At 41.8% G+C, this 27,351-nt stretch overlaps 5 protein-coding genes across 8 annotated transcripts; 2 read left to right on the top strand and 3 right to left on the bottom strand.

The window, feature by feature from the left end:
• Positions 1–277: 277 nt before the first annotated feature.
• Positions 278–2,515, top strand: enoph1 (enolase-phosphatase 1). The gene is made up of 6 exons (XM_077737683.1): positions 278–692; positions 1,063–1,164; positions 1,246–1,448; positions 1,525–1,657; positions 1,957–2,080; positions 2,158–2,515. The coding sequence occupies exons 1-6, from the start codon at positions 609–611 to the stop codon at positions 2,295–2,297; spliced, it is 786 nt and encodes a 261-aa protein (XP_077593809.1). The 5' UTR covers positions 278–608; the 3' UTR covers positions 2,298–2,515.
• On the bottom strand, positions 2,309–11,402 carry sec31a (SEC31 homolog A, COPII coat complex component). Of its 2 annotated transcripts, XM_077737666.1 has the most exons (27): positions 11,139–11,402; positions 10,203–10,282; positions 9,945–10,068; positions 9,642–9,840; positions 9,481–9,576; positions 9,181–9,321; positions 8,963–9,105; positions 8,481–8,580; positions 8,256–8,417; positions 8,022–8,174; positions 7,616–7,840; positions 7,469–7,543; positions 7,075–7,254; positions 6,880–7,000; positions 6,529–6,707; positions 6,334–6,460; positions 6,115–6,260; positions 5,617–5,793; positions 5,300–5,488; positions 5,125–5,229; positions 4,875–4,989; positions 4,455–4,697; positions 4,065–4,120; positions 3,793–3,993; positions 3,593–3,712; positions 3,371–3,442; positions 2,309–3,303 (listed from the first exon to the last, which is right to left on the bottom strand). In XM_077737666.1, the coding sequence occupies exons 2-27, from the start codon at positions 10,279–10,281 to the stop codon at positions 3,124–3,126; spliced, it is 3,708 nt and encodes a 1,235-aa protein (XP_077593792.1). In that variant the 5' UTR covers position 10,282; positions 11,139–11,402; the 3' UTR covers positions 2,309–3,123. The 2 variants fall into 2 exon arrangements, with proteins under 2 accessions (XP_077593792.1, XP_077593793.1); XM_077737667.1 differs by lacking the exon at positions 4,455–4,697.
• Positions 11,403–11,606: 204 nt separating this feature from the next.
• Positions 11,607–19,361, bottom strand: lin54 (lin-54 DREAM MuvB core complex component). Of its 3 annotated transcripts, none has more exons than XR_013329459.1 (15): positions 19,197–19,361; positions 17,143–17,732; positions 16,892–17,003; positions 16,679–16,818; positions 15,779–15,934; positions 15,388–15,580; positions 15,138–15,211; positions 14,871–15,065; positions 14,682–14,776; positions 14,337–14,405; positions 14,089–14,191; positions 13,795–13,932; positions 13,518–13,720; positions 11,893–13,248; positions 11,607–11,686 (listed from the first exon to the last, which is right to left on the bottom strand). XR_013329459.1 is itself a non-coding variant. In XM_077737672.1 (14 exons), the coding sequence occupies exons 2-14, from the start codon at positions 17,701–17,703 to the stop codon at positions 13,047–13,049; spliced, it is 2,241 nt and encodes a 746-aa protein (XP_077593798.1). In that variant the 5' UTR covers positions 17,704–17,732; positions 19,197–19,361; the 3' UTR covers positions 11,607–13,046. The 3 variants fall into 3 exon arrangements, 1 of the variants encoding a protein (XP_077593798.1); XR_013329460.1 differs by having other exon boundaries at positions 16,910–17,003; XM_077737672.1 differs by having other exon boundaries at positions 11,607–13,248.
• A 353-nt stretch (positions 19,362–19,714) lies between these two features.
• On the top strand, positions 19,715–22,816 carry cops4 (COP9 constitutive photomorphogenic homolog subunit 4 (Arabidopsis)). Its single transcript, XM_077737674.1, has 10 exons — positions 19,715–19,849; positions 20,445–20,524; positions 20,623–20,774; positions 20,983–21,086; positions 21,151–21,304; positions 21,377–21,527; positions 21,600–21,770; positions 21,846–21,961; positions 22,122–22,206; positions 22,438–22,816. The coding sequence occupies exons 1-10, from the start codon at positions 19,776–19,778 to the stop codon at positions 22,569–22,571; spliced, it is 1,221 nt and encodes a 406-aa protein (XP_077593800.1). The 5' UTR covers positions 19,715–19,775; the 3' UTR covers positions 22,572–22,816.
• Positions 22,817–22,971: 155 nt separating this feature from the next.
• On the bottom strand, positions 22,972–24,855 carry plac8.2 (placenta associated 8, tandem duplicate 2). The gene is made up of 4 exons (XM_077737722.1): positions 24,748–24,855; positions 24,232–24,342; positions 23,887–24,011; positions 22,972–23,268 (listed from the first exon to the last, which is right to left on the bottom strand). Exons 2-4 carry the CDS (start codon positions 24,314–24,316, stop codon positions 23,164–23,166), a joined length of 315 nt encoding a protein of 104 aa, XP_077593848.1. The 5' UTR covers positions 24,317–24,342; positions 24,748–24,855; the 3' UTR covers positions 22,972–23,163.
• Positions 24,856–27,351: the final 2,496 nt, after the last annotated feature.

Genomic DNA, 27,351 nt, shown 5'->3' with positions numbered 1-27,351 from the left:
ATTGCCTTGCTTGGGCTGACAGCAATATCAGTTTTAAATAGATATACCAAATAACAAACCGTAATAACGCAACAACTCTTCAAGATTTATTTAAAAAGAATGTCTTTTTATTTTATTTACATTCAGTTTGAATATCCGTTAAAATTTCAGCAATGTATAGCTTATCTCAAAATACACACTCTCTAGACTCTAATATAGTGTTTATCGAATGGCACTGAGACAAAATGATCATGTTTTAAATAATAAAGAAATTATTAACAGGGATTGCCTACAGTTCATGCGCACCCAGGACTCGGAAGTACACTAAAAGAAGGCTAATTGCATTTTACACGACAGCACATCTAGTTCTATTAATATATATGTCTATAAGAACGGGACCAACAGCACCTTTACCTCGAGAACATGCCCATCATCCGAGCGATTTAAGTCTTTGTTTTTAGGAGAAATACATATATATTGTCATCCCCACATTTGCAATTTGATCCACGAACTCTGCAGCACCCGCCTGCGTTTCTTACACAGACTGATCTTTTAAGTCGCCCTGTCTGGTGAAGCTAATTACGCTAACGTTAGCCTAGTTTTGTTTCTGTGTGAGGACATTATCAATAATGGCTACTGTGGCGATCCCTGCTCGCACCACCGCTCTTTTGTTGGATATCGAGGGCACAACAACTCCGATCACCTTTGTGAAGGTATGTTTCGTCAAGGGAGATAAAGAGAGACAGTCAATAATTAGGGGTATTGATCACTCATATCCCTACCATAACATAATAATTTGCCAATATCACATGATCTGCCTCGATTTGGCTAGATCAAGGACCCTAAAATTAATTCCTTACAGTATTATGCACATGTAAGTAAAAAAGCAAATTTTGATTGGAAAAATAATTGATTGCAGCGAATGAATTAACTTCCATTCACTGCCACCTTCTGCCATATCGAGACCAACACTAAATAAGTGAAGCACTATTGTAATACATCAGGCCTTAACACATTTAAAAAAAATCACACTTGCATATCAGTTCAGAGGCTGTAAGAAAATATTTTCTATGTACATTGTAGGATATTCTTTTTCCGTACATACGGGAACATCTCGAAGACTACCTGTCAGCTCACTGGGAGGAAGATGAGTGCAAACAAGATGTCCACCTTCTTAAAAAACAGGTTATTGTCAACTCATTGAATGAATTGTACTCTTATTTGCATAAAACACTTACCTATGAAACATCATCTTGAATTTGACAGCTTGAAGAGGACATGAGGCAAAACCGGGCGTGTCCCATCCACGCTGTGGACCAGACGGTCCATACGGATGAGGAGAAAGCCATTCGGGAGGTGGTGGACGACGTGCTGTGGCAAATGGCCGCAGATCGCAAATCCATGGCGCTCAAGCGACTCCAGGGTCACATGTGGCGAGTGGCGTATACATCGGGTACGATCAATGGCGAGTAAGTGCACTCCTCGGTACGTCTGAATGGAAAAGTCGATTGCGATATAAGGTAACGTTGGCGCGTTGGCATACAGGTTATACGAGGACGTGACACCGTCCATCCGAAGGTGGCGAGGACACGGACTAAAGGTTTTCATCTACTCCTCGGGAAGCGTGGAAGCCCAAAAGCTTCTTTTCTCGCACTCTGTTGAGGGTGACGTTTTAGATGTAAGTGGGAGTTTTGATGTTTTGGGAAATTTAACCAGAGGACAACATAAAATTATTTTCATTCCCATTAATTTGATTGCCACTTTTTTCACCTCATGTCTCTGCCTTCACATCCATTAGCCTAGTGTTTTCTAGCAATACATCATTTTTTTATAATATTACTATTTTTTTCTGATTATTCAATGATCATATAACTTTTCAGATGATTTTAACCACGCGGTTTACAGCATATGACTTTGCTCTCTTAGCATTATGACACATGAATTTATTCTCTGGTTTCTATTTTCCTTTTTTCCTAGTTATTTGACGGTCACTTCGATACGGCCGTCGGCGCCAAAGTAGATGCCAAAAGCTATGAAAGGATCGCCGAGAGGATCGGCTGCCCAGCAGAAGAAATCACTTTCCTGACGGACGTCACACGAGGTAATGCCCTCCCCTCATAAGATTGTTTAAAAGCTCACCTTGCATCAACCTGGAGTAAACCCCACTTGTCTCCGTAGAGGCCAAAGCAGCAGAGGATGCTGGGGTCAACGTGGTGGTGGTGGTGCGGCCAGGAAACATGGAGCTGACGGAGGAAGAAGCGGCGCACTACCACATCATCACGTCATTCGGTCAGCTGGAAGTAACCGGCAGAGCTTAACTTGAATAGTCTGAAATTTTACTTTTTTTATTTGGTTTTGCACCCAAATTGTGAAATTTGTTCCCTATGACTTTTTATGTACAGTAAACGTGTCATCCTAGTGACTGTCCTTCTTCACTATCAAATGCCAATGCAAATGGTTCGCAGTAGGCCATTGAAACTTCTTTCATCGTTAATCAACTTGTAAATAAATATTGTGGAAAAAATATTGCATGTGGTTCATTTACAATTGAGTCACCATTAGTTTTAGCTCACTATTAGACTGAGGTGCAACCAGAAAGTGTTGAAAGCGTTTCACTTTTTCCACAAATTTCATTTCTTCTACGAAGCCCACAATTCACAAATATTTATAGATGGTTTAATTTTAAAATACTAAGTTAAAATAAACATTCAGTTTTTAAAAAAAAAAAAAAATTATAAGAACATGTTCTATAGAGGAAATGTAACTATTTCATGCACAAATTGTTTGTGGAAAAAGTTAATTGCTGAGAAAACTTCCTGTTGCTATGGAAACCAAGATTGCATTGTTGTATTAAAACCTGGTCCAATAAAGCAGAGGAAAAAGTTAATTAAAAAATGATTAGCTGCTCAAAATATAATTTCAAGCCATTTAGCTGAAAAACGGTTACAAATGAAAAACAAATTATAAAAAATCAGCCTACTTTTAATCACTGAGAAGCCTGAAATTTTCCCTTTTTCTTCCACTGGGTATTTCTTATCATTGGAAATCAGTTCAGATTGGCTTATTTCATATAAAGTCCATTTAAAAGCCACTGGCCAGATTGGTTGGGGAAACAAAGAAAAGACTAGCCCTTGATTGGCAGCATCACACGCCCAACTTGTTGGCCTGCGTCAGCACCACTTTGAGGATGGGCATGAACGCTGACGTCTCACTGAAGTTGCTGCTGCTCACAATGTGCGTGTGGATGCCCAAACCATCGGTGTAGGCGCGCGCTTCGATGCTGCGAGCCATGTTGTGTAAACCACCCACAATGGCAGGAGAAAGCTGCCAGAAAAGAAACAAACGGACTTTCACCACACCGCCCCGAAATGAAATTCCTCCTCAAACTTACCGTCTCATCCCGCAATTTGTCGTAGAGTGCCTCCAAACGCTTGTTGGCGTCGTCCAGCTTCCTCCGGGTTTGCTGCAAGGGTTAAAAATATATTTGTAAATCGCTTTAAAATCTGACCTCATGAAAACAAAAACAAAAAAATGCTATTGGGATCCATGCAAAACTAGTGAAAACTTATCTGATTAAATGGTTGTAGGATTAGGGGGGGAAAAACTCACTCACCGGGTCGGTAGCAACTGCCAAGCATTTCTGGACTAGACCCTCAAAGGTGGTCTTCAGGACCAGGTGCTCCGCTGGGATGGGCTTCTTGGCGATTTTCTCAGCAGGGATCGACTGCATTGGCTAGATCAAAATGGTTGGCAAGGAAAATTAACAGGGGTAGGTGAATTAGTAATAAATAATAATAATAAAAGGGGGCTCACCTGAAGGCAATCACCAGTGGGCCCTCCAGGTGCTCCCTCTGCAGGAACACTTGGGTTAAGGGTCTGCAGTAGAACCTGTTGGCCCCCTGGGATGGAGCTTTGTGGGCCTCCGGAGGCTGTTGGCATCATGTGAGGGTTTGCGCCCAAAGGAGCCATGATGGGGGCCATAATGGGGGCTGGTGGGGTGTAATTCTCTGGAATCTAAACAAAAAATGTTTTTTAACGTTTTTAATGAAAAGGCATCAAGTAGATTTCCTAAAAAAAGGAGTTACCTTCTTCTTGGATGTTCTACTCAGAGCTGGTGGGTCGTTCCAACCATTCTGGGGACCTGGAACCAAAATGGGTTAAGAAAAAAAATCAGATATAGATTACATGGTGTTGTTGTTGTTATTGTTTTAATAATGTGATTGGTCCCGAATTAATGAACTCAGTGGCTGTCATTATACTAGTGATAGATTTATATATATTTATATATTACCACTTATAACACTTAAACCAGGAAACAAATCAGCAATCTTCCTACTTTATTAAAGGTTGTGTAGGTTCATAAAATAAAGATATTGCCATAATAATAATGCCATAACTTTTGAATACAAGTTTGCTGTCTTTGAAAGGCTTAACTATTGTGACGAGGTGTTCCTGCTCCAGTTCAAACTTTGTACCTGAGATTCCACCAGGTGGAGTGAGTGGCACGTAGGACCCAGGAGAGCCCGGTACGTCATGCTGGAAAGATGCTCCAGAAAAGGAGGAGGTGGGAGAGAAAGGAGGAAGAGAGCAAGACGAAGGAGAAGAAGGAGTAGGCAGGCAATGGGGAAGAAAGCCGGGAGGCTGAGGAGGGTAAGGGGGCTCAGAGTAGTGAAGTGGTTGATAGGGTCCAGGTTGGAAGTGATGGACCTGGGAGTGGGCTGACATTCAAAAGATGTTGTTAGTGTTGAAGCTATCCAGCAAGTAGTCAGAGCCTCATGCTGAGAGGTCAAGCATTTCCACTCGGAAATGTTTGCCAGTTTAGAACAGCTTTGAGTTGTCATTCAATGGCGATTTTAAATGACTTGATTTGTTAATGTTTCAGTGTGTTTACTCACGCTGGTATTGCTGGGAGTACATGTAAGATGGAGTGGGTGGGGCAGCCGAAGACGACGGGGCAGAGCCAGTTGGTGGCATGCCATATGGGGGTTTTGGTGGTTCCGCCTGATGGGACTATAAAAGGACATTTTAAATAATATGGGGGAGTGTGCTGAGAAATTAGTGCATTAAAAACACATGGCATCTACAGCGTTCTGGTTCATGTCAGATTGGGCACATTCCTACTTAATATTTCACAATATGGGATACCTGCTGTTGCTCAGAAGTAGGACCCGTTTGCAGGGGAGGAGGGAGGTTGGGAAGAGCTGTTGGTGTCTGGTTACTCCATGAGGTGACAGTGGAAGCAGATCTGACCTTAAATGACCACATTCAAACAAATCAATATTTGTAATGAACATAATCCAGGGTCTAGAACCGAACATACCGGTTGGAAATACTGCTGTTGGGTCGGAATGGAGGTCGGTGCAGGCGCTGGTACAGGTGCGGCAGCTTGGATCGGGTTAAAGGCATGGTGAGGTGTTGCTTGCTGAGGCTGAGCTCTTGGGGTCTGAACTGGAATTGCTTGCTGACCCAGAGCTCGACTCAAGCGTTCACGGAGCTGCTGTACGACCATCTGGGGGGGTGGAATTAAATTTTGTATACATAATCTGTCCTGAAGTATACTTGACATTAAATCGCAGTAGACACATAAATTGAGAGTTAAAAGGAACCATCTAAAAGTGTACGCCCAAACAAGCTCACCTGTTCACTGGAGTCTGGCAAGTAGCTAATGGCAGTAGAAAGGCTGCCTTGTGAAGCCAAAAGGCTAGCGTACCGACCCATCTCTTCAGCCAGAAGGACACCAAAGGTGGCGTTTGGAACCAAGCGCTGAGTCTGTTCCACAGCACGTCGGAGTACCACAACTTTCTCCACCAGGTCCTGCGCGTGGATAGAAAAAGATATGAATAGATTTGATTGTCACAATTTGTATTATTGAATGAATATCTTGCAATCAACAAGTCTTGGAATATCCAATTCAATTCAATCCATTCATTATAGGGAGACTTTATATTATGAGATGGATTTGACATTTTTTTTGTAACATCCCCTTTAAAAATATATATTAAAAAAACAAAAAAGAGGACAAATAAGAGTTTTATTTTCATTTTTTTTAACCTCAGAGTTTTCTTTTACTGGTAATTGTTCTTGTATGAACAAGTGAACGTGATCATTATAAAAGGCAAAGTATTTCCAACCCACCTGCAGGGCTAGCGGACAGTGTTGCTGACCGGATGCATTGCAGCACGCCACCAGCTTGTCCACATTGCCCGCGCAGATGTAACACAAACTGGCTTGAGCTTGCAGATCAGCCTCATCCGATGCCTTTAGACGTGCACCCAGGAGGTCTATTGACATCAACAACATGTCTCGCAACTACATAGTTTTTATAGCCAATGTCTTACAAGACGCTCTACTCACCGCAGAGTTGAGAAAATTCGTCAGGCTTGGCGTAGGTCATGACAGCCGCCAGGGCCTCTCTCCAGCTACGCAGGTCACAAGTGGTCAGGACGTCGCGCCAGTCTTTGGTCACCACAGCGCTGATAAGCTGTGATGAAACGTCCTAATTTGGCATTTTGCACCATGAAGAGCAGGAATGAGGATGCTTTTGCTTACCTTGGTGATCTTGCCGCGCGTCTTGAGGAAATATTTCTTCTGGGTTTTTTCCAGGAGCTCTTCACCACCGGCGATGGCCAAAATGATGCTGTCCGCCATGCGGTCGTCATGGAGACAGAGCTCCACGGCCGCCTCGAAGTTGCCCGTCAGTAGGGCTTGTGTGATAAGGCCATCTACATCTGTGGGAAAAAAATGATGAAATAGTAAGAAAAAAATAAATAAAAAATAACAAGTATCATTCATTCAAAAAAAATACCTGTCCTGTACTTGTAGTACAACAATATGCAAGTACAATACAGCGTTCATTCATTCAAAGTACCAATTTCTCCATGAATGGCATTTTCTAGTTACCTTTACTAATGCTGAGGTTGACCCCCTCGGCAGGAGCCTTGACAGGTTCCTCAATCTGGGTGAGGGTTTTGGGCCTTGAATCGGGCTCCTTGTCTTCATCATCCTCTTCCAGCGGCACCTCCTGAAATATATGAAGAAGACTGTCATTGCATAACATATGACATGACTTTTGGATGACCAGTAGTGGAGGACAACCTCTTGCAGGTCTATCCCATCTTCTTCTTCAACCTGATTTTCAGCGGACTCATCCGGCCCACCTATTTTGGTGTCCTGGTTTGCGGAGGCGATCATGTCAAAAGCCGCCTCCGGATTTTCGAGAACTGGCTGTGCTTGGATTGGAGTGGTGGAAGGCTTCCCCGCCAGTATTGCAGAAATCTGTTTAATAATTAATAAAATGAACATTTTTAATATTAAAACAAAACAAGAAACACTCCCGTTTTAACCATTTTGAAAATGTATTTTTTTTAATGATTCTTAAATTAAAAATTGCCCAGAAAATGAATGAAAAATATAGCCTAATATCAGCAATATGAAAAGAAATTAACATTATTTATAAATCAACTGATTAGTCGACTAATCTAAATCTCACCTTGGCGCTGAGTTCTTCTTTGTTGTAGCCGAGAAGCTCCAAGAATTTACTGCGGATGTCATTTTCAAAGTTGGCCTAGATAGGGACAAAAAAAAAAGAATCCAATGTTTGTCTTGTAACACAACTATTCACCAACTAAGCACCAACCTTGAGGAAAGACCATACAGTTTTTTCAAACTGATCCTGAGAATCTTGGATCTTCTCTTGGCAGAATTCTTGGAAACTTCCGGCGTTCAATGTGGCTTGGAGCTGCTCTGACCGCTTCAAGAAGGTGGTCTCTGTCACCACCTGGCTGATGTGAACTAAACGGGGGCCGCTGGGTTGTTGTCCATTTGCTGGACTGTTCTCCAGACATACCAGCTTGCCGCCAAACTGTGGGAAAACAAACACATACAAAAAAAATTGTTTGGGAGGACCAAAGATTTTGTCCATAAATGTTCTTTTTGCAGGCCACACAATTTTGACAATGGTGCTTTACATAATTGATTTACAGAAATTATTATTTTTTAACAGTTAGCGATGTTCACTTTATAAAAATGGAACTTCTACTCACGGCAAACGACGCTCCGACGGGCCTGCGAATCCACTTGGGGGGCTTTTTTAAGGGGTTGACACTAGCAGAGGGGGTAGTTGTCTGAGGTAGTTGCAGCGGAGGCAATGTTTGCCCTGTCCCGAAAGGATCCATGTTGCCAAAGGAGGTACTAATCTGTCAAAATAAAAAGAGAAATGCTATTGACCATCTTTGTTGTTGAATGTTTCCCTGTTTTTTTTACACAGTGTGACTTACCTGGTCTGCACGTCGCTGGCTCTGTGCCTGGGAACTGCCCCCCATAATGGAGTAGACGTCAATGTGTCCATCAAAGCAGGCGGCTGACAGCACTGCTGGGTTCCTTGGACACCACTGCACATCGAAGCACCACTGGCTACCGGAGGGCAGCTCGTAAAGCACCTGATCGGAAGGGGGGAAACATTAGTGATGCAGGATGGGAAATACGCAGGATTATGGGTCTACCTCGCCCGTGTTTGGGTTCCAGCACAAGATCCTGGAGTCCTTGCCGGAGCTGAGGAGCAGCTCGGGATCGGCTGCGCTCCAAGTGATGGAGAGGATGCCTCTGTGAATGACACCAAAGGACTAGTTTATTTATTTTTTCTTGTTGGATGATTGGAATAGCTTATTAACACATACATTTTTTTACTTATTATTTTGCTTAACCCTTTATTGGGAACTAATTTTATTCATTGACTAACATTGATGGAGTACTTATTGAGCCATCAGTCATACTCTTTTTCACAATTTTGACTGAGCCTGCAACTAATATGGAGGAAAAGTTCAAAAATATAATTTGACCTTTTCTGAATTATAATACTTGCTGATCATGGAGTAAACATTAACCACAACCAGCCACAAAAGGGCAAAGAGTACATTTTCCTTTAAAAATCCACCTTATCGACCACCACGACTTATCTTTGTTTGTTTTTTCTTTGCAGACGCACCTTGTATGATTCTCCAGAATCTTGAGTGGGGAGGTAGCGAATCGTAAATCCCACATCTGGATCACGGGCATTCGGTCGTCCTCGGAAGCCAGGACTAACTGAGTGGCCACCTCTGGGTTCCATGCCAGCCCGGAACAATGCATCTAAAAAGCCGAGATGCTTTAATACCTAAAGACTGTTTGATTTGAGGTTTTTTTTTTCAGGGTGGGTCTACGTACTCTGTTACTGTGGTCGCTGACTTTAATAATGAGGTCATTTTTGCGGAGGTCCCACACAGACGTGCGGCCGCTTGGGCTGGCCGAAGCCAGGATGTGCTGGACCTGCCGGTTCCACGACACGCAGCCAATGTCCTCCACAGGCTGCAACAAAAAATAGTAATAGTAATTCAATTAACCAATAAAAATATTTTGTCAATAAAATACTATTGTGGAAACCATAAAAATACATTTTTTGACTTAAGATGATGTGATAATTTTTCTATATTTAAAAAAAATAGAACAAATAAACCCTAACCATACCTGTGTTTTGGGTCCTGGCGTCATGGGTGAATCAAAGTTATTAATATCCCAGATGTATATTTCAGACTCATTGCCGCCAGACGCAATGAGGTTGGGCTGCACCACAGAATAAGAAAATATAGTTAACAAACAACAGAGAAGGGAAGACGGCGGTGGCATACCTGGAAAGGATTGACGTCCAGTCCTCTGACGGGACCCGTGTGGCGGTCGCTCTCGGCCACGACTGCTTCACTCTCGCCGGCGATGATCTTGGCGGCGTCATACAGGATGACGTTGCCATTCTCGCCTCCGGCGATGATCAAGCCGGCCGGATGACCCGTGGAGTCCGCTCCGCAAGGACCCCAGACCAGCTTGTGGTACCTGAAGGCAACACAAGCATGGAGGACCAGTCGTAAATATACCAAACAATAATTTCGGAACCTAGCACCTCTTCATTTTGGGCCAAATGCCATATTTTTGCATACCTGTGAGACGAAGAAAAGCTGCCACAGGACCTCATGTCCAAAGATGGGTCGGACAAGTCCAGCTCAAAGAGCTCCAGGGAGGCATTGGTGCTAAAAGAAGCATCCAGCTGCTGTGCTGATGTGCCTGGATGATGATGGAGTCAAATATGAAAATTTAGAGAATATAATTGAATATGATGCACATACTTCATGCGCCAATTTGATGAAAAACAAATAGTTTAATAATAGCCCTCAAATCCTGATAGTGTTTTGCCTCACCTGTTGCCAGGTAGATGGGATGCTGCTGCGCCGGACTCCAGCTCTGGATGGCCGTACGGTTGATTTCTTTCAGTTTCATCCTGGAGTAGAGCATTATGGTTCCATTTTAATTGTAGATTTCAAGACTGCAGCATTTGGTTGACTATGTCCACAACCAGCATGTTAACTTTCAAAAAATCATGATCATATGTATTTTTTGTGATCATTGAAAGCTGATTGTGGACCTGTGCTCAAGTGGTTATTGCATGGGCCTCACAGTTTTGGGGTCAAGGGTTCGATCCCGGGTCGGGCATCACTGCATGGAGTTTGAAAGTTTGCATGGGTTTTCTCTGGGTAATCCAGTTTCCTCCCACATCCCAAAAACATGCAGAGTAGGGTCCAAATTGCCCACAAGTATGAGTGTACCCTGCGATTGGCTGGCTCCAGCGCCCCCAGCGACCCTTGTGAGGATAAGCTGTTCAGAAATGAATGAAATTCGCATACACTGTAGTTACACATTAATTATAGAGATTGACTCCCTCATGCTTTTTAAAGTTTATCGACTTTCATTCAATATGGAAATGGTAGATTATCTCTGTTTACCCTTGGTAGATTCCTACCGAGATAAATCATGACAAAGTGCAGCAGTAAAGTTGCAAAGTGTGCAAAGACAATCCGCAGAGTGGTGGCAAAAATGTACAAGCGAGAGCATAAAGTTGAATAAAATATGCTAGAATTTGCACTTATGGATAATTAATTGCCTGCGGTGACTTGGCGAGAAGAACCTGGACTACATGCAATGGCAGTTCCAGACAAATGTGCATTTATGCATTTAGAACTATAGATGACACCTTGAATTATGTAACCGGATTAAACCACACTGTATTCATTTGAAGCAAACACTATTTAATAATGAGATTTGATAATAAGATGACAGGTACACATACAATGGCTTACCTTGGTTTACTTTCACTATTCTGGCACTGTACTTGGTGCAGACAACGAAAGACAAAAAGCAGGTTTTCCTCCCTTGTCCTTTAAGGAGTTTAAATAATTACGGGGGCCCCCGAAGGACGATACAAGACAGCGATCAATCGTAAATAGCGGTCCCCGTTGAACTCGCTCTTGACTCGGCTTTCCACGTCCCCACTGGGCTCCATCAACGTGGCACTTCGCGTCAGCCAAAGTCCTCCAAGCACAAAGAAGAACGACTTGCAGCCACGAAGAAGAACACCGACTAGTTTGCTTCCGCCTAGCATTGAATGCTAACAACTATTTTTCAAAATAAATTTCACAGAAGAAATCGCGGTACTTCGCGAACTCTACGCACCAAGTACTAAAGTGAACAACATTAAAATACTGTAATATTGTGAACCGCTGTGGTCCAACTTTATAGTTAATGTACAAACAATACAAAAGACAAAATAGACTTGAACCTTTTATTATTCATACTATCCAATTTACATACATACAATATACACTTCCACGATCAATCCGGGTGAGCACTGAAAGAAAACAAAGTAAAACAAGTGATTAAAAATATCATTTAGTATACACATTTGAAGTGCAGTATAGTCCCTAAACACTAATTATCATGATTTGTTATAATCTTCCCCAGACATAAGAATGAGTCAGATGGGTAGTGATTGATATAAACATTGGGATTCCATCGTAAATCGAATAAAGTAGTACAGAAGTAACATATACTTACTTTTCTGGTCAATTGACCCCCATTCACAAGCTCATCATGGCATTGAAAATTAAAAGGTAATTTAACTCGTGCAGTGAAAACAAAAAACGATTGGAAAGTAAATAAAAACCCTGGCGCTATAAAACATTTAGGTTCGCCATTCGAGTAAATGGATAACTTACGTTTGCAACTTAAATAACTAGAAATTTTACATTTGCTATTGAACACGATGCCTTGCTGTGTTGCTGCCTCATGTACTTTTTCTTCTTCACTTGCATTCAAGTCTTCTTCGACGGTTAAAAAGCAGTTGCGTCACTGCTTGGTATAGGCGCACGGCATTTTGGGATATGTAGTGAATAAGTAATTGAAACTGGCAGCATTATGAACAAAAATATCACCTTTGTGTTTGATTTAAATACATAAGCAGATACCTTTTTATTTTTATACAATTATCGACCTGTACACTTCCCCACAATCTTTGTGTACTACTGAGCTGATCCTAATAACTGTTTTAAATTGACAAGAGATGAATAAAAGCATAAGTGACAATTTTTTTGCCTTTTTAAAGGTATTTAAAAACTGGCATGTTATGCTGTGTTCCACCACATGTGAAGAAAAACAAAAACAAACAAACAAACAGACAAAAAACCCACACTGCACAGAAAAACCAAATCACGGCCAGTTTTGAGCAATATTTTGGGCTATTGGACTTTATATTTTCCACAAAATATATGTCCTTTCATAAGCACAAGGACAGTTTAGATGTTTGGCCAGTATTTTGCCTTTTGAAATCGTGCTTACATGCACAGATTCAGAATTTTTCAGTTAATAACAACAATCACATTTTTTATAATAATTAAGAGTGTAAGCAACAATATTATCCCTAACTAATTACAAATACTTGTCAAAATAAATATCAAAATCATGTCTTTTTTTTCTAGTCGGAGCACAAATTTATCATTTGACACCATGGTTTTGCATTAAAATGTCAGATAGGAAAAAGAGAGGCAGAGCTGTATAAAAAGGGGCGATAAAAAGGGGCAATAAAAGCTGGAAGTGCAGCGCTTGTTCGGCCCAAACATGAGCGTCTCTATTGTTTCAAGTGTGTCTTTTTCAAGCCGGCCATTGTCCTCAACTAGATATATTTTTTCTTTTTTGTATGGTATCCCAACAACCTAGCTGTTGATGGCGGCACAGTCCGCTTTAGCTTTGCCTGCTGAGTTGATGATACTCATGAGACAGTGTCCGAACTCTTCCAATATAAGGCGCTCAGCCTCCGCCTGAGGCTGCCGTGTCTGCTCTGCCCACTTGGCCTGCTCCAGGAGGCACTCGCACGTGGCTTCCAGCACCTCCTTTGTCACAAACGTGTATGGAAGCCTGGAGAAGGAGAAAATTGGATAATGGAGGTATAATTTAAAATAAAATATGGTCACATTTACAATGGGTTGATTTGTTGTTCTCAAAGTGCACTACTACTAGTATTACTTGTTGCACAAGATTTTTTTGTTGTAAAAATTCCAGGCCTGTCAGAATTCATCAACAATGAACAATGCATTAATGAAGAATACAAAACCGTCTCATTTAATTAATGAGATATTTACTCCATTGAATGGTGAGTACTTGACTCCTATCCAAATCAACAGTACCTGCCACCGCCACTTGAGATCACCGGTGTGGTCCTCATGAGCAGGTCCGAGATCTGCGAGGAGAGCTTCGTCTTGGCCGCCGTTTGCTGCTGGACCCTCACCTCGGCGGCGTCTGCTAAATGCATGAGTGTCTTCCTCTCCGGGCTCTCCTCGAAGTTCTTGCAGCCGACGCACTTGCAGATGGACGAGCACATGATCTTAGCCTGGCCCGAAGAAAAAGAGGAGTTTGCACGGGAAGTTGTGTCAGGTTTGGCGGCGGCGGCGACGGAAGACGCACCTCGTAGCACTCGCAGTAATTTTTCAGGCAACCCGACCGTTTGCAGTTGCAACCTTTGCTGTGGCGCCGGTCCGACTCGCCTTCTTTACCCTTGCCGATTTTTGGTTTGAAGGCTTCCGGGTTGCGATCCAAACACGTCTGTGGTACACAACCGTCATATAAAATCAATTCCAAACAGACATAAGCGCGGGGGAGAACACTAAACAAAAATAATCTAAATTTCAGCATATCACTTTGTAGTAAACCGGCTAGTAAAAAAATATCAGAAAGACACAACAGGGAGTTTCGATTTACCTTAATGGCCTTGGAGCGCTCGGTCTCGTGCTCTAAGTTGTTGAAGCAGTTGTTGCAGTTGCAGTTGTTGCAGAACTCGCCATTTGCAAAGCAATCACAATATCTATCGAATTTAAGAGCAAACAAAGGTGCATGTTTTGGAAGTTGTAATCAACAAACAAGCTGCCGTCCGTTGGAGTGAAGTAATGAAAGTTATAATCTCATTTTTTGGGTGTCAGAAGGGTTCAATACAATGCAGTTATACTTACAGTTTGAGACACTGAGACTTGGTGCAGTTACAGGGTTTCCTCGGCCGCGTTGTTGCCTCTGCCGACATGCTGCGAGGACAAAGCAACACTTAGGCTGAAGGTGTCATATTCATCTTTGACGAAAGGTCACATTTTAGTTATGTTTTATCAAATTGTATTATGTTATATCAAATGAATCAACAACTGGTATATCATACATACTAATTCCTTTTTTTCACACTGCTAGACTAAAATACAGGGTCATACAATGCACCAGAAAAAAAAACAAGGACATGACACAAAAATAGTTTTATTATGAGAAAGGCTTTAATTTTTAGCTCATCCACTTTTGTTGGCTAGACTTACCCATTGAGCGGTAGTCGGGCCTGAGTCTGAACCGTGGCAGGGGAATTGGAAAATGTGGAGTTGTTAGCAAGGGTCGCGATGGGTGCCTGCTGAAGCTTCAACATCCAAAAGACAAACATAACCATCACAACTCTGAGTTTGACAACAAAAAATTGCCTCAACATGAACAACAAAAAAAACGCCACAGACCTGCGTGACGTACTGTGCCGGATACATGGCGTAGCCCACATTACCGCCGGGGGCCGGCGTTAGGACGGTACCCGGCGGGAGGTTGGCGAAACTGGGTTGGATTTGTGGCAGCGCCGTGGCGGGCATGATGAGGCGCTGCTGGGTTGTTGACCCGGTGACCACTTGAGTGCCCGATGTCAGCGGCTTGGGTGCCACCTGTGGGCGATGCATATTGGTCAACATGAGGCTCGTAAAAGGGAAGTGATGGACGGAGGAGTCGGGCTTTACCTGCTTTACCGTCTGAGCCGTAACGATAGGGACCGACATCCTCACCGCACCTGTGCTGACCACCATGGGTTTAGCTGTGGGACATGTTGCATTTAGTATATACACACAAAATAAAATATTTCATTTATGGTAAAGTATACTCAAATAAAGGTAGTGCATTTTTTTAATTTATAGCTTAGTTTACATAAAGTTAAACCAATGGTTGCTGCCATGTTAAGATTGAAGTCAATACATCAGTGTTAATGTTCACCTGGCTGCATAGCACTGGTGCTGGGCGCACTGGGCTGAATGTTGCCACTCGCCGTGGTGGCAGTGACCAGACGAACGTAGTGGAAGCGACTGCCCGGCACCTGGATCTGCTGCATGCTAGGCTGGGCACCCAGGGGGATGATGGTTTTGAACTGGGAGCCGGCCACCGCCACAGACTGGACCGCTTTGATATTCTGGGGTGAACGGAGAGTTTAGGGAAAATGTTAGTTGTTCTCCAGACATAATGGATATAAATAAAACCTATCAATGAGCATTGATTAACAATGTTGTCCTGTGTAATCAATGAGCTTTAATCAGAGACTAAATAAATGGCCACATGATGACTTGTAGCAATGACTAAGACTATTCAGAATCTTGAAATACATCTTTACCTGTCCTGCTGCCTGGCTGGCGGCGACCTTGACAGGCGACACTGATGTGGACTGTTGGACCGAGAGGATCTGCTGGCCCAGCGCCACGCTGACCGGCATCGTCATCGACTTCTGAGCCCCTCCGGAGGTTGGCGATGTCACGGAAACCATCGTCACCTGGAAGACAAACAATGAATTATTCAGTCACAAATCAGTCTTGATGTCCCTGTTTAAAGGCAAGCCCAAATGTCAAGTTTTTCAAAGTACTATTTTCTGCTCTCGAGTCATAGGTTTATCATCCAAAGCCTAGTGTCACATCAGAAGACGATTTAAGGCAAATCATTGGTGGCACAGTTTTCAAAAGGCATAAATTCAGTTTACTACTTCAAGGCTGCTATGTTACCAAAAGTACACAGCTAGCCACTTTCATCAAGTACAATTATATCACCAGTAGAAGCTCAATCTAATGATTTTCTGCCATTACAGTAGAAGAAACTAAGGCTAGCATTTGGTTATTTGAGTTTAAATACAAACAAACATTCACATTATGCTAAAATGAATGCAGATGGATGTTACCTCTGAGTAAAGATGGAGATTTTAAGATGACGTCATCTACTGCAAGCTATGAAGTCAATGTAAAGTACTTTTTTTTTTTTTGTTCTTTGTACTTGTAGTGACCTGGCATTTGAAGTAAAGTGCTTTAATGGTTTCAGACTGGCTATGAACACTCCAGTCAGTCTTGAAAAAATTTTGGCTGCCCTAGAGGTTTTTGATCATTGAGAAATTTTATAAAAAGGTGGACTCTTCCGGCTTTACATTGGAGGCAGCATATGTGAGTATTTCTTTCTTAAATTGTCTGAAATGTGTGTGTTGTGTCTATTAGTGAGGCACACTCAATAGTACTGAATTGACAGTAGCCACCTTGCTAGGGGTCTTGAGAGGAGAGATGGCGATCTTTTTTCCCGCAATGGTTTGGATGTTGGTGGCTGCGTTAAGCTGGGACTCGGTGAGTGTGATTGTCCGCTGAGGCATCGTTGGCGAATTCTGCGCCAGGACCCGTCCTACAAAATAGAAGCGAGATATTAGCGAGGGTAGTGCTAATTGCGTGTTGATGATGGTCATCAACCCGCTCACCGGCAATGATGGGAGCACCTGACGTTTGAGGACTCAGCACTTTGCTGTTCACCGGTTTGGTGATGATGAACTTGATGGGCGGAGCCGAAGACGCTGGTGATTTCTTAGCAATCTGTTCACCACAAACAACCATGTTAAAGTCTTAAATATTTTAAAGGCTTTTTATTAGCCTTTTTTTATTGTTTGTTTCTTCCCCAAGATGCTTGACGACCATCATGTCCTTATTGCAATAATTGTACTTTTTAGCCTACCTGCACAGTCTTGAGCTGTTGCCCTTGTAAGGTAGTCACATGACCGGCCACGCCGCCAACCAACGGCTTTAAATCTGTCCTTCCACCGACAGTCACCAACTTGATGGCTTTTCCGTCGGCCGCTCCTCCCGCCTTGGTGGCAGCGTGGGGCAGTTGCAGCACAAAGGACTGCCCCGTTTTCCCTATTGTGCTCAAAACAAGCTTCTGGCCACCCGAGGCCTGAGCCGAAGCCACTTTGTTGAGGATGATCTGATGATGGTTGCCGGCGGAGATGCTGAGCGGCGCCAGTTTCTGCAACGCGCTCGTGGTCACCGTCGTCCCCGTGATGGTGGCGGTGGAAGTGGTCAGCGACGGTCTCAGAGCAACGAGCGGGGACGACAAACCCAAAGTGGCGACGCCGTCGCCGAGGAGTGCGCTTTCCGTCGACGTGCCGATGCGCTCCGGGTCTGTTTCCATGGCGACGGACACATCTTGGCTGGACTGAGCCACCTCCTCCATGGCCTCCATGTCCATGATTTCGTCAGGAAGGAGGCTGTTGAGTTCTGGCGACACCACGTCCATGTCGACGACGGCTCAGCACCCCGGAACACCTTTCCAAAACACAGTCACAATTTTAAAAAAAGCTTATTGATTTTGACTAAAACAGTCAAGGTCTTGAGCGTCAACTTTTCAATGACTGTCAATGAAAGGGTTAAAAACCTAACCTGACAGAGAAAAACACATCAGTTTTAAGATTCCACCCCCCAAAATTTGTTCAAAATGACTTTCAGACCTAAGCCAACAAAAAAAAATATTTACCACTGTATTAAACCCTATACACGTGTTATTAAAGCCTGAAAAGTAAACATAGATGCCTTAATCAAGGTCTTTTGTGCTTTTGCATAACCTTGAGGAGAATATAAACAAACTAGCCAAGCCACATCTCGCAAAAAAAGTCTCTGTTTTGGTGCCATCAAATATGATTTACCACTAACAGAAATGTGTTTGTCTATCACAATCGAGATGTCGTCATTTACAACCGATACTGACAGCTGATTAGAAGCAATAAGCATCATCATGCACTGGCTGGATCTTTGTGTCTACCGCTTCGAGGGGTCGCCGAGACCCCCACCCTCGGCTGCTTTCCGGACGAACAGTCGGGGAGTGATATTAATGATCGTATGCGCAGATGAACGGTAAACTATTCTGATGAGGAATAGAAAGAGAGAAGACAATTTAGTTACTTGACTTTGTTACTATTTCAGGCCGGGCATGGATTTCGAAAGATCCGCCATTTTTACCTCGTCATCAGCCTTGTTAGCTGCGCGGCTAACTCTTAGCTCACAAATGGGAGGGTCTTTTGTCTTTTGCATATGAAAATAGATAAAATAATAAATACATAAAGTGGAAAAAAACACTACAAAGCAGGGCTAAAAGTTTGCAAGTTAGATCTTGGCGCATAAAGGTAATTTTAGCTTTCTGATAGCCTCCTCCCCATCTGTCACTGGAAATCATTCCGATAGTGGAAAACAAAACAATCTCGAGTCAAAGGTACGGACTCATGAACGTGACGTCTTTCACTTGCTTTCTTTTTAACTGGTTCGACTTATAACAGCCAGTTAAGATCTATTAAATCGCGTCTTGGGGGAAAATGTCATACAGACAGATCAGTTAAAAAGCAGTGCGTAAATACCCACTAGGAAAAATAACTAACGTTCGCGGTACACCAAAACAGTTGTTTGTCTACCAAAACAACCTCTCGGAAAAATCCCCCCTGCGGGCGGTTATAGCACATTAACGCCCGCTTTAAGTAAATCAACGTTGCCTCAGGATGCAAAACGGGTTGCCTGTGGACGATTGAGGGGGGCGGCCGTGTTGTCAGCCGGCCGGGCCCCAACATTAAGAGGCATCAACAACTGCTGTACTACTAGCAAACTTGCCAAGCTGGGCTAACTCAAGCTAGCTTCGACTCTACGTTTATTTTATGCACATGAAAAACACCGATGCGCCTGGGCTTGATGCTGCTGTTTTCAACCGGTGCTGGGCGCGACCCCACCCGGCCAATTTGCACTTACCTGAGTTATCTGGTGCGGGCCAGCGTTTGCGGGCGAATTGAAAAGAGCAAAAGACGATTGTTCAAAATAACGCGCCGAGCGCCATTCCTCCCTGACATTTCACAGGTCGGCCACGCCTTCCTTGTGCGACGTAGCTGTTACGTCAGTCTTAAAGGTACAGTAAACACTTGGTATACCGTGGTTTTGTTTCCGGATATATCAACACGGATACCATATGTGTTGCACTAGATATGGATACTTTTTTTCCTCTATAATATTAATCAAAGGTTCAATTTGAAATCCTTAATTACTAAAATATAGGACCCGCATTAGTTAAAACGTTTTTTTGTATTTACTCATCTTTGTTTTGTAGTATTAACATATTGAGGTCTGGGCGCGTCCTATCCAGTTTTACGCACCAAATTGGCTTGGACGTCTGTCACCGTCCATGGCAATAAAACATGATCGCTCATTGATTGGCAACCGTCCCAGCTAAAATTAAAGCATAAATAAATAATAATCATAATTTTCATCTTAAGGCGGAAAGGGTTGGTTCGTATCAGCGGAAGCGGTGTTGTTGACAACCCGGACGGCGCGACAATGGCCACCGAAGTGCGACAGGAGCTCGCACAGCTGATGAATTCGTTTGGTTCTCATAAAGATCTATCGGCCAAGTAAGCAAAGTCTTCTTTAAATGACTTTTCCTATTTTATCTGATATCAAATACTCACTTGTACAGAAGTTGTTGATGGTGATCATGAGATACCAAGCTAAGCTAACGTTAGCGTTTCCTCTCCTTAAAATAAATGCTCATTTCTGAGTACATTTACCTTGGATGAGGACTGATTTACTTTTTTCAGATTAATAGATTGAAAGTTTAAATGGCGGATAACGCCCGAGCCACACACACGTTAATGTAGTTGAAATATGCACGTTTTCTTATTAGTAAGTGGCAAAGATTTTGCAACATATTTATATTTGAATTGCAAATGGTTTTATAGACATATTTTCTCACAAAGAGTGCTGGTAAAATGCTTTAGACGGTGAAAGTATCTCTTATTATGCCATGCAAAAATCAATCATAAACGTGTTGCAATCTGATTTAAATATACTCAAGAGGCATCTATTTGCTCAAATAACAAAACACAAGCACATGCTATATTACAGCATCATATAGAATTATTTACATTGCCCTTAAGTCTGCACTGTGATCACAGAAGTTTGCAAAATGTGTTTACAAATTCCATAATACTGCAAACCTCCATTCAGATATAGACAAATCTTGGAAAAGGCTGTCCAGTTCACAGATGCTGATCAACTTGACTCATTGAAGGCCTTTGTTGAAGCAAGTATGCAACACTTGAATTAACTTTCCCAATCTCCATAGTGCTGCATCTTCTCCACAGAAATAACAATTTCCCCTCCTTGTGTTTTTACTACCTCATAGTGGTCAATGAAAACGTAAGTCTGGTCATCTCAAGACAGCTGCTCACCGACTTCTGCACACACTTGCCCAACCTACCCGACGCTACGGCCAAGGCCGTGTATCACTTCACCTTGGAGAAGATTCAACCACGGGTCATTTCTTTTGAGGAGCAGGTGAGTGTTGGAGTCAAAGCATATGTTATTGACTGTTTATTTCTTAATGAATAATTCCAAAAGGCCAAAAAAATGGAACATTGGCCTAAATGGCCTACATGTAAAAATGTAGTGTTTTTTTTCTTTTTTTTCTGAGTGTTTTTCTTTTGTTCATTTTATCTGTCTGTCTATTTCTAAAGATAATAAAATTAAAATTCTATCCACACAGGTGGCTTCCATCAGGCAACACTTGGCGACAATATACGAAAAGGAAGGCGATTGGAGGAATGCTGCCCAGGTTTTAGTCGGCATCCCTCTGGAAACAGGGCAAAAGTAAGCTGTCAACGGCGTGGATTCTCTCTGGTCGCTTCATCGTTTTTTTTCCTGACACCCCCAGGCAATATAACGTGGACTACAAATTGGACACCTACCTGAAAATAGCCCGTCTCTACTTGGAAGATGATGACCCGGTTCAGGCCGAGGCTTACATCAACAGAGCCTCGCTGCTTCAGAACGAATCCTCTAATGAACAACTACAGATACACTACAAGGCAAGTAGATGGGAATGGCATTACAAAATTTCACCAAACGCCAACTATGGAATGCATTATTGTTCATTGTAGGTGTGCTACGCCAGAGTCCTCGATTTCAGAAGGAAGTTCATCGAAGCGGCGCAGAGATACAACGAGCTGTCTTACAAATCCATCGTCCACGAGACGGAGCGTCTCGAGGCGCTCAAGCATGCGCTCAACTGCACCATATTGGCTTCTGCAGGCAAGAATAGAATTGTTAATTTCGAAGATGTTGCTCAAAGAAGGGCTATAATTAGTGGTGTCGGTGTTCCAGGTCAGCAACGTTCACGAATGCTGGCTACGCTCTTCAAAGATGAGCGCTGCCAGCAACTAGCCGCGTACGGAATCCTGGAGAAGATGTACCTGGACCGCATCATCCGGGGAAACCAACTGCAGGAGTTTGCTGCTATGCTTATGCCTCACCAGAAGGCCACAACGGCAGACGGTAAGTACCTAAAGAAAAGCCATGCTGCACTATTTAAAAGTATTTAAATGTTAACTCAAAATACTGTATGAACAGGCTCCAGCATCCTGGACAGAGCTGTGATCGAACACAACCTGCTTTCTGCCAGTAAACTCTACAACAACATCACCTTTGAAGAGCTGGGAGCACTTTTGGAAATCCCTCCAGCTAAAGTGAGATATGGATTGATCTGTCGTCTCAATGGCGAAATATTTCTTTTGGAATTTTGCTATTGTAATGATTGCATTTGGTGCTGTTTTTGCAACAAGCCAGAGTTAATGTTATTGTTTTCTGTCTATCTTATCAATTCATTGACTTTTTTTTTTCTCCCAGGCTGAGAAGATTGCATCACAGATGATCACTGAAGGACGCATGAACGGCTTCATCGACCAGATCGATGGCATTGTGCACTTTGAAAGTGAGTTGCAAGTCTTTTTCCTCAATTGTGGTAAACGACCCCTTTCATTTAGTTAATATGTACCTTTGATTGGTAAAAATCACGTCACACTATTATCTTCGTTTTTTAGCCTATGGTTAGATTAAAAAAAAAAAAACGTTAGTTACATTATCAGGTGCCTTATTTGTAAAGTATGATAACCTCAACTGGATACCAAGAAAGCTCACTTATTTTTTTTCTTCTGTTTTTCAGCACGGGAGCCGCTTCCCACGTGGGACAAGCAAATCCAGTCACTGTGTTTCCAAGTCAACAACCTCCTGGAAAAAATCCGCCAGGCAGCTCCCGAGTGGGCCGCCCAAGCCATGGAGACGCAGATGAGTCAATGAAAATGTCGTCCCACCTCCAGCTCCCCTTCTTTTATGTTTTGTCTTCCCGCTAAAAAGCATCATCGCAAGGTACGGTAGAGGAATTCGCATCCTTCACCGTTCACATCCCTGAATATTTTGATGGCCCACTTTCCAGTGACTCATATTTGCGTTGACCACATAAGTGCTCTGGTGTGCAAGTTTTGGCATTTTATAGGCCAATATGACAAAACATAGTGTTGACAAGATTAAAACCTTGACATGGATAGCGTCTCAATTTGCTCTTTTTTAACACAGCCACAATGTTTTGAAGTGTTTTTAAATTATTATTTTTTAAATCTGCATATCCAATTGGGACATCACTACTTACAATAAATGTAGAAGGATTAAATTAACTCCCATCAAAAACAGTACAAAAACATCAGCTGCCAGCCAATTGAAATTTCTTTATTGAAATAACATTACAGAAAAAGTAGTTAACAATAACTGAGGATTCAGAACTTTAAGTCATTGTTTCTTCATCTACGGCCTTTTTTTCTAGCTACCATTATACAGAGATGAGTAATGTTTCAGTCACAGGATGGTGAGGTTTTTTATCCCAAAGTGCTCCTTTTCAGAAGATTCCTTGTGCCTTTCTGAGGTTGATGTCCCTCTTCAGCTGGCAGGCGGCACACATCTGGCAGAACGAGTGTACCAGGTAGTCGCTGCAAAGCGATCCCTACAAACAAACAAACACACACACACACACACACACACACACACACACACACACACACATTCACTTGTGTTTGAATTTCAGTGCTTATACGGGCGGAAAACAATGGCCACCCTGATTAAATTATGCAGTCTCATCACCACAAAGGAACTTGGTTTCAAAAATGTCAGTATAGTGACAATGCAAATAGTACTATTCATTTATTCAATATACTGAATTAACTTAAGTTTTCCCTATTCTTCACATGATTTCATAAAAGTTAAATTAAATATTGGATTTAAATGAGCTAAGGTGTGTTTTTGTAAACAAAAAAACCACTTTCAAGGTCTCCGCACTTAAAGAAAATATTATTGAAGAACAAATAATAAATACGCAAACAAGTAGATTAAAGTTGGCCACTCTAATGTAAACAATGAAGACGATATAGTTTTCAATGACCATAACTTACTTGTGCTTTCAATGTCCCGAAATTATCAATCATGCACACTTCTCGAAAAAACAATTCTTTAAGTTTGTGTAAAACATGCATAAAAATGTGGCGTTCAAGTTTGCTTATCCAGCCCCCCTTAAAAATTATGTAGTGTTTGCCATGGCTCATATACAACACCCCCGCGAACATACATTGATGTTGTATCGCGTCCGGTAGACACTTCGAGCCGCCATGGTCAGGCCGCACAGGCAACATTCGCCCAAGTCGTTGGCGATGGTGCAGGTGAGGCAAGGGAAGCAACACATACCATAGCAACCTGTGAAAAAACAATCAAAATTTTAACTTTAGGTACACCAATACACTAAACACTTATTTAAAATCAGCTGCTTTTTTTCCAACCCTATTGATATAGTTTCATGGGCATATCAATTATATTGCATGATGCTTTCTTTATACTTTGATCTTTTTATGCTCTGTATGAAGACATCATTTAATTTCATATGGATTAATTTGATTGGGCCTAATGGAAAACTTACAAATTCCACAATCTTCGCAGCAGTCGCACAAGCCAGTCTGGAAATCAGAGGCCATATATCTGCCTGGTTGATTGGTCACCGCCATGATGATGATTATTATTATGAAGATAACTTCAACAAGAGAAATCGGTTTCATAAGATTAGAAATGTATCAAATTTCCCCTTTGAAAGTCAAAATGAGATAAAACATACACATTATTATATCTTATGCACAATGCATGTCATATTTTCATATTGAATAATGTTACTGCTCTACATCAGTCTGGATGTCTAAATGACATCACAAAATAATAGTACTACTAAATATGATAATCATAACAGACAATCATATCAGAACTGTTATTTGTTTCATTTTGATTTTCATATTTGAATAATTTGTTTTAATTATCCATGGTTAATGGGTGTGCCAAGGTATGTAAGCACTTTTTAGACAAACTAAACAAATATTTATATCCTAAATGTAACAATCCCTCAATAATGGTAAAAATGTTTGAATAATACCGAAACCAACCTTACCCTGCGATGTGAAGGGGTTTCTGTGGAAGGAAGATGTTTAGCTTGACGTTATTATTGAAAGCTGCAAAACAAAAACTGGATTCCCTTGAACTTAATTCACTAAAAAAATAGGAAGTAAACCTGTACAATCATTTAGTTCCTTTTCTCATCAACAGACTGAAACCACAGTTTGAGTTCAAAAGAAAAAAAAAACATGTTCTTTGGACACATACCACGTATAGACTAAAAAAAGTACATATATACACATGCATATACTATGTACATATATACACATATGCATATACTATGTACAAAGATACACATGCATATAATATGTACATATATACACATATGCATATACTATGTACATAGATACACATATGCATATACTATGTACATATATACACATGCATATACTATGTACATATATATATACTCATGCAAATACTATGTACATGTATACACATGCATATACTATGTACATATATACACATGCATATACTATGTACATATATACACATGCATATACTGTGTACATATATACACATATGCATATACTATGTACATATATACACATGCATATACTATGTACATATATACACATATGCATATACTATGTACATATATACACATGCATATACTATGTACATATATACACAGGCATACATGTACAGATATATACATAGGCATGTATTTACACTTACTCCCCCAATTACAAAGTACTTCATCCACCGACTATTTTTACAACTTAAGTCTTTTGGTCAACTTTTAAATCACAAATCATTTGAGCTCATTCATTGACTGGCCGCATTTTCTTCATTTAGCCTGACGATGTCGCTGTCTGTCCACCACAAATTGAGCAAGTGAACCAGACATTGAGAGGAAATACATCACTTGCATGTGACAAACATTTAATCATCTTTTTCAGAATCACCACATAACATCAGAGGAATCTTTTCACGCCTCTTTCTACGAAATAATTCCTAATCCTGGAAACCAACTGGTCACCATGACAACACCACTGGTATCATCCTGAAGTTTTTGACCTGATGGACATGCGCGCAGAAGAGTGGACAGGCACAGCTGCACAGACGCACTGACGTCAGACCCCGGGGGAGGGGGGTTTCTAGTCAAGTGGGACATACCCCGTTGAGTGCGATGAGTAGGAGAAGCCTCCTTCCTCCAAAGACAAAAGTTACTCTCGCTAGATTTTTTTCTTCTTCTTTCTTCCCATGCATGCATGCATGCTCCCCCCACCACCACCACCACCACCACCTCTCCCTCCTCTGGCTACCTCAACTCACTTTTTAAGCCAGCCTGAGTCAAGATTATAACGGCTTGGAAATCGACATCCCCGGCCGGAGGAAGATGTTTATTTATTGTTGTTGTTGTTTTTAAATCTGGATCCTTAGTGCGACTTGCTTGCTTCCATGCGCAGCCGAGAGGATGAACGAGGAGCCCGCCGGGAGATGAGCGCCGGGCCGGTGCTTAGTGGGGTGGACGTCGGCTTTTTCAGGACACATCCTGCACACTTGCACAGGAGCTGACAACCATGATGGTGAGTAAATAGATCTCTATTTGTTTGGCTGAACATGTGCTTGCTTTTGTTTGCCAGGGGGAAAAAATGGCCCCTTAATAATACACCTGCGCTAAATGAGGATGAGTCAGGGCGAAATTGTCAACAAAAAACTCAAAATTTAGAAGTTACAGCTAGAGATCAATTAGCAAATGAGTTGTTAAGTGTCTGTTTGGGTCTTTGAAATTAGGGTTAGGTTAGGACGCGCGTGTCATAGGGTTAGGCGAGGAAGCACGTGTCTTTGATGCTTTCTAAGACACACTGATCATGTCCCAAAAGTACTGAATACAAGTTTAGATGCTCTTTTGATGAAGTTTTAAGTTGTGAGAAAGTTGAGTTGATGGATGACTTGAGTGTGGTTGAGGTTTTGTTTGCTCAGTGCCAGGAAGCACAGAATATTAGATAATGTGAAGAATTAACACATAACAAAAACACATCTGGACTTAGTGAAGACTCAAAGAGAGTTTGAGGCAAAACTGTTGGGGCTTCAAGACTCACTTTATTGTTGAAATGCTGATTTTCCCCTTACAAAATCATTCATGTGCTCATTTTTACAATAAAATATTGTTAGATCCAATAAAATATCACGTGTCTTTGGGGTTTGAAACAGCAACAATTGCTGCAGACACAATATTTAGTCGTTTTTGCTTGGTAAACTTTTAAGTTGACGTTTGATCCATTTCATCCAAATTCCTAATGAAAATGTACATTTATTTCCCATCTTGTTTGGATTTTCTCCAAATGTCCGTTATATTTTTAAATGTCCGTCTGAATGCTTAACAATTAGAGCATAGAATCTCAAAGATGCGCCGAAAGTCACTGAAGGAATACCTAATTTCAAATGTTTCTCAATATGAACTAAATTTCCTTTTTTACATCATCGATTTCCTGTCACATTACCCATTAGACCGTGGAACACTCCATCAATGACTTCAAAGACGCTCAATTGCCATTTATTCCTCAATTTTTTGGTGGATCTTAATCAGGCTTCAGCTTTTTCTTTTGAAGACTAGAACCCAAAGGTCCTCTGTTTTGGATTAACAAGGAGA

This window comes from Stigmatopora nigra, chromosome 17 (assembly GCF_051989575.1).
Source record: "Stigmatopora nigra isolate UIUO_SnigA chromosome 17, RoL_Snig_1.1, whole genome shotgun sequence".
Lineage (NCBI taxonomy): Eukaryota > Metazoa > Chordata > Actinopteri > Syngnathiformes > Syngnathidae > Stigmatopora > Stigmatopora nigra.
The sequence above is the reverse complement of the archived record's forward strand: the minus strand, read 5'-3'. Positions and strand labels throughout refer to the sequence as shown.